This window comes from Chaetomium strumarium (genome assembly GCF_033439665.1).
Source record: "Chaetomium strumarium strain CBS 333.67 chromosome Unknown B0T15scaffold_1, whole genome shotgun sequence".
NCBI lineage: Eukaryota > Fungi > Ascomycota > Sordariomycetes > Sordariales > Chaetomiaceae > Chaetomium > Chaetomium strumarium.
In genome coordinates, this window is record NW_026944429.1 from 2,703,359 (window position 1) to 2,715,546 (window position 12,188).

The 12,188-nt window shown below is 56.2% G+C and overlaps 3 protein-coding genes across 3 annotated transcripts; 1 reads left to right on the forward strand and 2 right to left on the reverse strand.

Moving 5' to 3' along the window:
* Window positions 1-306: 306 nt before the first annotated feature.
* Window positions 307-7,378, reverse strand: B0T15DRAFT_498319 (vacuolar protein sorting 33A-like protein; the record flags this gene model as incomplete). The annotated part of the gene is made up of 6 exons (XM_062867310.1): window positions 7,240-7,378; window positions 6,947-7,142; window positions 5,059-6,666; window positions 3,821-3,896; window positions 3,532-3,753; window positions 307-3,358 (listed from the first exon to the last, which is right to left on the reverse strand). The coding sequence occupies exons 1-6, from the start codon at window positions 7,315-7,317 to the stop codon at window positions 307-309; spliced, it is 5,232 nt and encodes a 1,743-aa protein (XP_062725940.1). The 5' UTR covers window positions 7,318-7,378.
* Window positions 7,379-7,495: 117 nt separating this feature from the next.
* B0T15DRAFT_517614 (ubiquitin-conjugating enzyme/RWD-like protein) lies at window positions 7,496-8,919 on the reverse strand. The gene is made up of 3 exons (XM_062868317.1): window positions 8,476-8,919; window positions 8,269-8,419; window positions 7,496-8,197 (listed from the first exon to the last, which is right to left on the reverse strand). The coding sequence occupies exons 1-3, from the start codon at window positions 8,521-8,523 to the stop codon at window positions 7,929-7,931; spliced, it is 468 nt and encodes a 155-aa protein (XP_062725941.1). The 5' UTR covers window positions 8,524-8,919; the 3' UTR covers window positions 7,496-7,928.
* Window positions 8,920-10,412: 1,493 nt separating this feature from the next.
* B0T15DRAFT_481625 (kinase-like domain-containing protein) lies at window positions 10,413-12,059 on the forward strand (the record flags this gene model as incomplete). Its single annotated transcript, XM_062866042.1, has 7 exons — window positions 10,413-10,419; window positions 10,556-10,607; window positions 10,674-10,881; window positions 10,954-11,110; window positions 11,169-11,554; window positions 11,631-11,883; window positions 11,917-12,059. The coding sequence occupies 7 exons, from the start codon at window positions 10,413-10,415 to the stop codon at window positions 12,057-12,059; spliced, it is 1,206 nt and encodes a 401-aa protein (XP_062725942.1).
* Between the last annotated feature and the right edge of the window lie 129 nt (window positions 12,060-12,188).

Here is a 12,188-nt window from a genome sequence, read left to right on the forward strand (position 1 = left end):
GTTACGATGCAGACACAACACAAACCTGCAGCAACTGACTCGGTTGTTTCCCCTAATCTACTCATCAGAATATGGATTACACTGTTTGCCGACTCCTACCTACAACCCGGGCAGCCCAAACGGATAAAAATGATGCAACACACGGGCGGACAAACAGCAAACGCCCTCTGATGCCACAGACGCCCAACACACACAACACGGTTCCGGAACGCCCACCAACAGGGATGGACGAAGAAGCCCCCCGAGGCATTGCAGGCAATATACATCCTTACATCATAATTTCACATGAGTACACCGTCCCCCCTCCTAAGCATCGGTCTCTTCAACGCCGTCCATCGGGTCTTCGACCTCACTATCAGCCTCGGCATAGCTCTCCACCTTGACCCTGGTCCTCCTCCTAGCCGCAGCAGAAGCCGACCCGTTGTTTGTTTGGCTTGCATCAAAACGTTGCGGCGTCGGTGTGGTATCCGTCGTTTCGCGGGGAGGAGGATGCTCTTTCTCGTACTCCTCCTTCAAGCCGCCCGCTTTCCGATCCCACTCCTCCGCGGCCGCCTTGTACTCGCTCACAGCATTCGCATGCGCCCGCTTCTGCTCTTCGGCCACCTCCACGTGCGGCTTCTTCTCGTCCTCGCTCGCGTCGCGCCACATCTTGGTGATCATCATGCGCACCTCGTTGCCCGACGGCTTGCCCTTACCAGGCCGGCGGCCGGCCTCGAGGCGCCTGCGCGCGTCCTCGTAGTGCGACTTGCTGTACAGGAGGTAAGCGTTTATGGCCGGCTTCGCAGGCGGGGTAGGGCGAGGGCCGATTTGTGAGACTATGTGGTCCCAGAGTGCGGTCTCATAGGCTTCGAGGCGGGCTTGCTTTGGGTTCTTATTGGATTCCTCGAGAGAGCTGGCTTTACGCTTCAGGGCGGAGGATCCTTTTGGGACGATGAGCGGACTCGGGACGGAAATGGGCCCGAGCATCGCATCGAGGACTTCGGAGGCGGCGCGCAAGCCAGAGAGGTAGGCGCCATGGACGGTGGCGGGGTGAGTGCCGCTGGTGTGCTCGCCAGCAAAGAAGAGGTTCCCAGTGGGGCGCGCCATGGTGTCGTAGTCGTCAGCCTTCATGTCCGGGCCTGCGGACGAGTAACTGCCGCGGGCGAACTTGTCCGATGCCCAGCGCGTGACCACGGCCTCGACGGGGAAGGGCACTCGAGAGCCATAGACGCTGCGGAGGACTTCGGTGGCTTCGGTAACCAGGTCGTCGTTGCAGGTCTGCTCCGTGTCGAACCCAGCATCCCCAGCCATGAGGGCGATGAGCACGGGCAAGCCGCTGGTGTTTGTGACGTTGAACCACTGGAAGAAGCGACCCCGCTGGGAGGCGTAATCCTTCTGGTCAACGCTGTTACGGTTCTTGGGGTTCCTCAGCACCCCGAAGATGTCGCGGTCCTCGTCCCAGAAGGGCTCCTTGTACACCAAGATCACTTTGTTCAGGACGCCGAAGCCGAGACGGTCGATGACATCCGACTTCCACGGCGGCAGTGGCGGTTCGAATGCCACGTTCCCGTGCTTCAGCACACCCAGTGGTATCGTGCTAACCACGTAGTCGGCCTCGATCTTGGAGCCATCCTCGCAGCTTACTACCGCCGGGCCCGTCGAGCCGCCAGACGCGTAGGTGATCTTGTTGACGGGAGACTGCTGCCGGACATCCAACGGCGTGGGAAGGTGCATGAGCCCTCTCGGGACGCTCTGGTAGCCCCCGACTACCATTGAGTGGCTGCCTTCCCACTCGTTGCCCGCGTCGATGTCCCATCCTTGAAGGCTGAGCTGGTGGTAGTTCGTAGCATTGCTATACTCCAGATTGGCGACGTGCCAGTTCATGAGTCGGAAATCCTGCGCGGTCAGGTCCACGAGGTCCCGGTACTGCGCAATTGCCCTGTCCATGACGCTCCCGAACGTAGCGCCCGGCTCTTTGGTCGCCGGCTCGATATCCAGGTCTGCTTCATCGCTAACACCCTGCTTCAGCGTCCACCCCATGAGCTTAAGCTTGTGTGCCGCTTTTAGAGCCCCTGGCGTTCCCGGTTCAGTATGGATCTTACCCGTAGCTCGGTCGGTTGAGATCGGCACCAGGTTCACTTGCGGCCCGATGTTCTGCTGCGATACGGGCAGTGCAGACGGTTGGGCTGCGGCGGATTCTTCAGCCTGTCGTATTGTCTTGTGCGTCTCTGCAGAACTACTAGTATCCCTGCACTCGTCGATCAACTCTTTGTTGCCCTCGATCAGTTTCCACGTGGGCTGCTTAAACTTGAACTCGCTGACTCGGTCAAGGCAGTCATTGTGGAGTTTCTCCACCAGTTGGTCCCGGTGGACATCGACCGGCTTGCCGTTGGCATCGTGAAGCGTCGTTTCCGGTCTTAGCAGGTGGTAGGCAAGACCTAACTGGCCGCGGACGAGGATGTTCATGGGGTTGCCCCTTTCAAACCCCGTGATGATCATACCTCCCATTTCCGCGGTGAACCGTTTGCCCTGAAACTGGTCGGGGATCCTTTTGGGCCTTGTATGGAAGGCTCGAGAGTAGACCCTGCCGCCTATCCGATTCCTGCCTTCGAGGACGACCACCCGGGGCGGTTCTTCGCCCAAGCGGTGAAACTTCTTCGCGTACTGCGCAAAAAGGCCCTCAAGCTGTCTTGCACAACCGAGACCGGCCATCCCCGCGCCGACGACAACCACAGTTCTCCGCTTCCTCCTTGGAGAACTGTTGCTGGTGCTTTTGCCAGGTGAGCGCACCTCAACACATCCGAAGTTGATGTAACCACGCCGGACAAGCCAGTCAAAGCATACGCTCGCGAGGTCGAACCATCTGGGATCCTTCGCACAACCAACTGCCTCCTCACGCGTGACCGTGATCCGGGGGTTTCTGACCCAAAGCCTCAGGATGCCATTCCTGATGTTTAGATATGTTGTCACCTGGGCGTGGCTGATGTGATCCCGAAACATCAGGTACTCTTCTTGATGAAGCGAGTAAGGGCTGAGCCTTGACGCCTCCGCGGCCGCGACACACTGAAGCCCATACTCGGCAGGCGGCAAGTCGTGAGGAATAGAAGCTTTGGGTCGCACGTCCCATTTCCGCCTCGGTGAATCAGTCGGCTTGCTGGGACGGGTGGCTGTAGGAGTCGGCCCTTCTTTTGATGTATCGACATCCACAGGAGTAGTAGCTTTGCTAGAGACGGACTGCAGGGATGAGAGCTCGGATGCTTCTGATAGGGGGGAAAGCGAGGAGGACGAAGATGGTCCTTCATTTGCCCGGATCGTGTCCTGCAGCGGTGTCGATAGCGTTGGCGTCGGTTGCGTGAGAGGAGGAAGGTGCACGTTTGTTCTATCCTTGATTCAGCGTTCAGTGTTAAATAGGAGCGCTTGGGGCATGGGAACGAGGGTAGGGCACAGGAAGGATGACGGTCACTAGCAGACGAGGCTTGAAGTCAACCTGAGCGGCGAGGCAGAAACGAGAGGAAGCGAGAAGTGGAGAGAAAGACAAGGCATCACACGTACATGGCCTTTTCCTCCTCGCGAGCTGCGATGGTGGGGATGGCAGGGCTAGCGGGGGCGGTCGGCTCCGGAGAATCGGACGTCATCGTGACCAGATCTTCGGTCCACACGATAATTTCAGGGGCTATTTCATCCGAGGAGGCGGTGGGATCGTGCCGGGTTGTCTTCAGGGCCGCCTCGGTTTCAGACAGAATGCTGGTCGGCGACGATAGCGACTTGGCGGGACTGGAGAGTGAGGTACGTGTTGAACGCCGAGATTGAGAATCGAATTCCTTGACTCCTCTCAGAAGACCTCGTCCTGAACCACTGGATTGTCGAGTGCGGGCCCTCGAAGAGTTTCCCATTATATCGGTATGCACGGCGAACCACTGGTTACGTGGCAAGACTTCCGTAGTATCTGCGCGGCGAGCTGGTCGTCGTCATGGACTCGCCCACTCTCGCCCGGATGCTGTATAAGGCAAAGGGAACGGCCAGGGGCGAACGACGTGCCACAAGCTGTATTTATGAGCCAATTGACAGATAAAAGTCGTATGTTATTATGAGAGAAGCAAGGTCTGGATCTCTGTAGGCACACTGCATCAGTACGACACTTTGATCTTAGACGGACAGCCCAAGATGCGTGACGGCCATGTCTCTGGTGTGGCCAAAAATGCTTCCCACTTCAAAGTCCCCAAACATCGCAAGAGCACTATAGAGTAGGTACATACCTCGACGACGCATATCGTTCAACAAGCACGCCGTGACGCTCGTCGGACACAGTCTCAATTGCATCCCAGCCTCAGAAATATAAATTAAAAGATTTTCATCGTCAAGATATTGGCATCGCGACTCAAGTGGCCGTCATCAGCGTTGTGGAACGAGAAGTCTCTCTGAGGTGTGAGAGACAATGCACAGATTCAGTCCCCACAGCGCCGCCAAACCGAGCCAGACCACTGACTCGATGCAGTGAAACAGGCCATTTTAGGACTAACACAATCACGTGAGGGATCGAGATTAGCGGCAAGACCAACGACAGGTGCTGCCCTCCACCCGTTACTGAGGTGCGTCTCAAAAGCATGGAAACGTCGGTTTTGCTCGTCAACGACACAACCTTGGAAGTCCTTACGGCGCCAGATGGATTAAGACTCCTCCACAGTACCTACCAGCTCACTACACTCCGCGTTGAAGCCCAATCATGCTGCACTACGGCCTCCACCTACCTTAGTCGTCGGCTTCACCCGAGGTCCGTCTTCACAAGCCCACAAGTCACGCACATCACCGTAGGATTTGGGCTTTTGCACCGCATCAATTCCAACGTCTCGTTCAAACCAATATAGCGGCGGGATTTAGGTTCATCTGGCTGCTGAAGACAGCGGGCTACTCTTCTCAAATGTCCCCTTCTCAATTGCTGCATTCATCATCCGGTTTCCGCTAATGATTGAGGTGGTGCAGATGACGATATTTCTCCGCGCTGCTTCCCAGACGGATAGGTCAGTGATCAGATCCCGATGCTGAGGTTGTGTGGGCGTTGGGGCTCTCGCGCTGACATACCTTCCTCCTGCTTCGCTAAGAACCGCAGAGCCGCAATCTCACTGAAGCTAACGCCGCCCACGAACACAACAAAGACGGTCTTCTTGTCGCCGCTGGCCGACAAAAGAGCTCGAGCCTTGACTGCCTTGTCCTCGCCCTTTTGAATTTCATCAAACGTCTGGCCTCGCGCGTGCTTCACCGCATCATCGAACCCCCGCCAGCCCTGGGCTCCCCCGCCGGCCGGGCCAGGCGCGTTGGTCGCCCCGCTGCCTCTTGTGATCGACAGCAGATACTGCTTTTGCAGCACACACTGCACAAGCCGGATCGACAGGGGTGCGTAGCCGCTGTAAACATAGGCGATATCGTTGGGATCCTGCTCGTTGACTTCATCCACGATGAGCCGGAGCTGTTTCCGAAGGTAGGTGTAATTTGTCTTGGTTCCCTGAGCCCCCACAGAACCGGTCATAGGTATCATCGAGGCCAAGGGCGACGTCCTGGACAGTAACATCTGCAGCCGTTCCAGGTTGTGCAGAGTGAGTAGGTGTTGGTATCCATACCCCTGCAGAATAAGGCGCCGGAAGTGGTCCAGCTCTTTGGCTTTAATGCCGCCGGCAATGCACGAGTAGATGCACAGTAACCTGAGCACTTGGGGTAACGGGGTATCGCGGGCTATGAGCTCTTCAATGGCGTCAAACTGCGACGATGGGTCTGCCCCGGCCGCGAGATTTTGCTGGACTTCCAGCAGCTTGTTGAACTGCTCCGTCCGTGTGTATTTAATGATTTCTTCCGTCATGCCGGTATGTATTTTCAGGCTCTGCTGTTCGGCTTGGTATCCCGGGAGCTTTTTTACAAACTCCTTGAGCTCCGCCGTCGTCTTGGAGCTGTGCCTACTCTCGTAGTCGCTCTGAAGCCGGCGGGCTATTTTATGGAGAAGACCACCAACAATGGTAAAGTTTGCGTCGCGAAGCTGCGCAAATAATGTATCTGACCCATCGAGTTGGATCTTGCGTTTCCGTGACTGCCCATTGTTGGCCGGGGCAGCTGAGGAAGCGCCTGACGCCGCCGGCTGTGCCGCCGCACCGACGATGGTTGAGTCGACATCGGTCTGGTTGTTTTGGATCCCAAACACCTCATCTATAAGCCCCTCGTACGTCAGCTGCGTCAGGAGAGGCGTCACAAAATCGACCTCACGGTCGATGATAATGACGTTTTCGATGGTAATGCTGGGACTCAGCCCGGTCTTCTCGAATTCGCCTCCATCTTCGCTTGCGAGCAGCTCCTGCCGCATGCGAGACAGGAGGTCGGCAACCCGCTTCGCATTGTCGCCTTTACCAACGATGCGTGGAAACAGACCGTGCTTCTGCTGGATGCCCATCAACGCGCGGGCGAGCAAGAAGACCGGAGTGGGGTCCTTCGCAAGATACAGGTCTCGGAAGGAATCGTTCAGTTCCAGAGACAAAACATCTTTCTCCAGCGGGAAGAAGAACAGAGGAAGCTCGGCGACATTGGTGTCACCCAGGACCCCGGCTTCCTCGAGCACTTTGTCCGATAGCAACGTCCGGCGAGGCACCCAGAAGATGTGGAACTCGTGAGCTGACTGGCTCTCGCGTTGCAGTCGTATTATCTGGTCTGCGGGATTGTCAGCACGTTATGATGGCATCGACTGCATGTCCAGCGACGTTTAGTGAGGCTATAGGATCGTGCTGGCCTGGTTGTCGGCTCCGTGTACGGCTCGTCGGACTGACAAGCGCCGGGTGGTAGGAAAGCTCAGCGCTGTCCGCTTTAGAGCCGAAGTCTCGCAGCGTTTCATTCAGAAGGGAAGGGACAAAGGGGTGAAAGGAAAGGGTTTAAGAAGAAGGGGGGGGGGGGGGGGGGGGGGGGGGGTGGGCGTGGCTGGGATTGCGCTCACCCGCGATAGTATGAGCATGGCGAGCAGACTCGCCCCGAGCAACGAAAACAACATTCCGCTGGCTCGTGTCTACGTTCTTGTTCTCGAGGAAGAAAAAATTGTCAACGCCATAATCGCGCAACGTTGACGCCTTGACCACAACACCAAGTGGACCGGCCAGCTCCTTCTCAATAACGAGGTTCTTCTTGCCGCGAACCTAGGGACGGCGCTGTCTGTCAGTGTCGGTCATCCAGCGCTTGCGTAAGCTGGGAATGAGCGCCGCGCGTGTTTTCAGACCGGAAGCCTCGACTTACTCCCTCGAGGAGATGAAGTAGATCTCTGCGCGCCCTATCTCTGAGCTGCTCCGTGTCAAACCCCGCACGAGGAGCCATGGTATGGTGATAAGCTCTCCATGCGGTGGTTCGGTGTTGAGTGGACCTCGGTCGCTGTTAGATGATGATGTCGGACCCTCGGAATGCCGGGAGGTCTTGGCGAGGGCCCAAGCTCCAAGCAGTTGCGGAGCGACCGGTCGTGTGTAACCGTGTACGGATGTACTGTACAATACATAAACTCCACCGTCCACCGACCACCTCCGGGGCTGGCCTGACGTAAACATTATAATCAACATATCCGTAACTAACGAAATCTTTCTTTGGATGCAATCACCAGCCAGTCATTTTTGTTGCGGTTGGATACGGACTGCCGGATCGCGGCTTGAAAATATCGACGGCACCAACCTCTCTATTCCAACCCGCGGTCCACTGTTCATCACAGCTCGTCTCACGCCTCCATCCCTGTTCTCAGTGCCTTGCAAGTTATGCTCGATGAAAATGCATCCAACAGGCCAGATCTTCGCTCCGCCATGCAATCAAACTCAAGACAGTCCAGAAACCTCCCATCCATAGGAAACGGGGGTGCCCAGACCCCGAAAGATAAAAATCAAGCTTCACCATTGATAACACCAAACCCCAGTTGAATGAACTTTCGAAGTTCCGATGCCGCGTCACACATCGTTATCGTGGTAATAGAACTCGATATCCTTGGGCCGCAGACGGTTTCCGCGGACAAATTCATCGTCTCCTGGCGGGCGCTCGTTCTTCGAGTTCCCCGTCAGCATGCTCTGCAAGCTCATGCAGACGCTCTCCACGTTCTGCACCGGACTCCACCCCTGCTGGCCTAGGAGGTCGAGACAAATGATGCCGTTCGAGTAGATGTGAGGGTGCATGGGAATGGGCCGGTCGGGAAGCTTCACAAAAACCACCTCGGGAGGCTCTACAAGGGGCGTGCCGCCAGGTTAGTGTCGTCCGGTTCGCAAGCCGGCAAGTGAGGCGGTTGGCACCTACCAATGGGGTATGACGAGCCAAAACGGAATTTCAACCTGTATGTTTGATTTTGATACAGGGGGTTGTTGTCCAGGACTCTTATGTCTAACAGCCATTCCTCGAAGTTGTCTGCTGAAACCAGCTCAATGCCGGGCGGCAGTGAGCTGTTGATCTGGAAATCGGACGTGTTAGGCGAGTCGCATGATCACGGAACAAGGTGTCGCAAACCTTGGAGAGTTCTTTGCTCAGCCTTTTGGCAGCAAATTGAGTCGACATTTTTGGTTATGTGTTGCCCGGAGGGGCTCACTGCTCGAAAGAAGTCTGGATATGCTAGAAATCCCGGTTGACTGGACGGGAGTTCAAGCGGGCGGGGGCGGGGAGCATCAAGGTGATTTACGACGGCGAGCGCGGCGAACCGGCCCAGGCGCAAACAGGGACGGAAGAACAAGGGATCGTTATGAGATCAAACGATCGCTCGAGCAATTTGAGTCGAAGGTGCCGTGGTATGCACAGCACGGAATGCACTATGCCAGTTACCCCAGGCGAGGTTAATGATATGACGACGGCTCGCCGCCGCGGATGTTCAGGGCAACAGTTCCTAAAACGTGGGCGGCGGGTCGCGATCTGAAGGCTCCACGTGCCGCCAACGTGGCCTTAAGTACTAGTACCGTACAAGCTCGCGGAATTGGCAAGCCACAGGGAGGGGCTGCAGCGGTTTCGGGGGTTTTGATAGGTCAGATTACGCCCGGCCTCGCTCAATAGTAACTGACTTCCTGAGTTTGTACGGTACCAGGCACCTCCCAACAAGGTGAGCAGGTTGCCTCCACGGCAGTGCATGGAAGAGTCAAGACATCCAACACATCAACCGGCATTTGCGCAGTCCGCTAGACAATTGGGAGAAAGTTTTGTCCTTCATAGGAAAACAACGACATCAACCCATCCACAGCCAACAGCTTCTCGAGTTGATGTGTCATGTGGTTTCTCCGCAGACTGTTTGCGGTTTGGTCGCGGTAGGGGAGAACCAACGACGCCGGGTCCAATGTGAATAAGCTACGTGGTAGTATGTGCCTTGCGTCTCAAACGGAGGCATAGGTGTGCCCTCTGTGCAGGTACAATTCCTAGGTAGTGACCTGCAATTGCGTTTCACTGATGATTCTCATCTCTCTACGAGGCGATGCACAGCTGTAATATTACACAGTAGATGAACTAAATGATGAAGACTATCGCCGAGCAGTGGAGACAGTGCCAATAACTACCTGGTACCTAGGTACCTACCAGGTACTAGTAACAGCTGTCTCCGGAGTATGGCGAGTCTTGAGACCCAGAAACACGGAACGCTCGTGCAGCACTTCAGGTTACTTAGGTGAGGGCGGGGAAGAAAGTCGACGCAAAGCTTGACATTTTGAGAGAATGGAAACAGACAGACATCTGCCCCCAATGACCTTGCCACATGTACGGATCCGTAAGGTACTGTAATCCGTACCTCAAGCTCAAGTGCTCAACATCATACGTAGTGGGGCTTCGAGATAGGATTAGCTGAGTGAGCCCCACCGGCACAGCCCAGGACGAGACACCACCGCTGCTTGGAACCAACGGGACCAACAAATAAGGCAGCCTCCGCTCATATTCATCCGTCCTGTGGATGCTGGGTTCATGAATTCACGTTTAAAGGGCGATCATCCGTATTCGATTCCTCCAGCCCGGACTCACTTTCGCCATCCCCGCTGCCTCGTCAACTCAGCGTCAGCGGAAAGGGTGCAACAACCCGGAACCGATCGTGGAGCTAGAGTGTACAATAAGGGTCGCATGCGCAGCATCCAGTTCAACGTTACCCCTCGTTCAGCCCAATTACTGCCAAGCGCCCCTCTCGCATCTGCCTCGTCTTTCTTACCCGAACGAGTGTCGGGCCTATCAACATCTTAGCTCTTTGAAGCCTTCTCAAGCCGTCTGCTCCTCAGCCGCTTCCGTAATTTCGCACCGCCCGGGCTCTGCCCCTCCTGCCGCTCCCGTCTGCAACACAGCCCAGCGCCGGCTCTGTCCGACACTGTCAAAGCGACAAACTACAGGATCCGAGTAGCCACAAGCCTCCCGGAGCCCTTACTTGTATATCGCATTCCTTTCTCGTACGCTATACTTCCGAGCTTTCTGCCTCAAAGCTCGGCACCATGAGCTGTAAGTCACCCTCGATCCGCCAAATGCTGTCGAGATTCGGTCTGTTGTTTCCCGTTCCTTGGGCTTCAGTTGGAACCCTTCCTGCAGCGAGCTTTGATGCGCTTGACATGCAGACACTGATGGGTATAATGTGCAGTCACGAACATGCTCAACCGCCTCCATGGGCAACCCGAGAGCTACGACAAGAAGTGCGCACTCCTACCAGCTGTCCTCAGCTCCTCTTAATGTGTGGGCGCTGACTCGCCGCAATTCAGGTCCAGGTACCGGTTCGGGCGCACCCTGGGTGCCGGTACATATGGCATCGTCAGGGAGGCAGAGGGCCCGCAAGGCCGTGTCGCTATCAAGATTATCTTAAAGAAGGTCGTCCGGGGCAATGAGCGCATGGTGCTTGACGAGCTGGAGATGCTCCAGCGTCTCAAACACCCGCACATCGTCAAGTTTGTTGACTGGTTCGAATCCAGAGTAAGCCGCCTCTCTGGCTTTGGGGGCAAAACCAATGACCCCTTCAAAACTAATAGATGGACGTCGTTCTAGGATAAATACTATATTGTCACGGAGCTTGCGACTGGAGGAGAATTGTTTGATCGAATTTGCCAGTACGGCAAATTCACCGAGAAGGATGCTTCTCAGACCATCAAGCAAGTCCTGGATGCGGTCAACTATCTACACCAAAACAATGTCGTCCACCGCGGTAAGTAAGCCTTTGGTGGCCTCGCCCTTTCGGGCCTACTGTCTAAACAATAGTGCAGACCTCAAGCCTGAAAACCTCCTGTACCTCACCAAGGACGCGGATTCGGATCTTGTCTTGGCCGACTTTGGCATCGCGAAGATGCTCGGCACCAAGGACGAGGTGCTCACGACTATGGCCGGCTCATTCGGCTATGCCGCGCCCGAGGTGATGCTCAAGCAAGGTCACGGCAAGCCAGTCGACATGTGGTCGCTGGGTATCATCACCTACACCCTACTCTGCGGCTACCCGCCCTTCCGCTCCGAGAACCTCCAGGACCTGATCGACGAGTGCACAGCCTGCCGTGTGGTGTTCCACGAGCGGTACTGGAAGGACGTCAGCAATGATGCTAAGGACTTCATCATGTCGCTACTGAGGGCGAAACCCGAAGAGCGATGGACGAGCGAGGTGAGCAGATTCTTTGCTGTCGAATTGCTACCTCTTTGATTGCAGATCACTAACATGGGAGTGACCTCCTTTTCAGCGCGCCCTCTCCCACCCCTGGCTGAGCGGCCAGAACGCGACCGACCACAACTTGCTTCCCGAGATCCGCGCCTACCTCACGCGTGCGCGGTTGCGGCGCGGCATCGAGATGGTCAAGCTGGCCAACCGCATCGAGGCACTCAAGGCACAGGAGGAGGACCCGGAGAATTCAGACATGCCCAAGGACGCCACGTTAGCAGCAGACCAAACGCGTCACTTCAATACTCTCGCCGCTAACAACCATGGGTCGGACAGTGCTGACACTGCTGCTGCGGCCAGTGCAACAGGCGTTGAGGGTGGCGGCAAGCGCACGCTGTCCAAGACCATCAAGGGGGCCATCTTCCGGGAGGTGGTGCTGGCCAAGGTCCGCGAGATGAAGGAGAAGGAGGAGACGCTCAAGCTGACGGAGGAGGCGTCGAAAAAGGCTTGATTGAAGGGGATTATGGACTGGAAAGGATGATACCAAGGTGCAGGGCCGCACACAACAACAGAGGGATCCAAAAACGCACTGGGTGCTTATGGGATAGTTCGGTCGGGATTTCGTGGAAACGGACGAGGG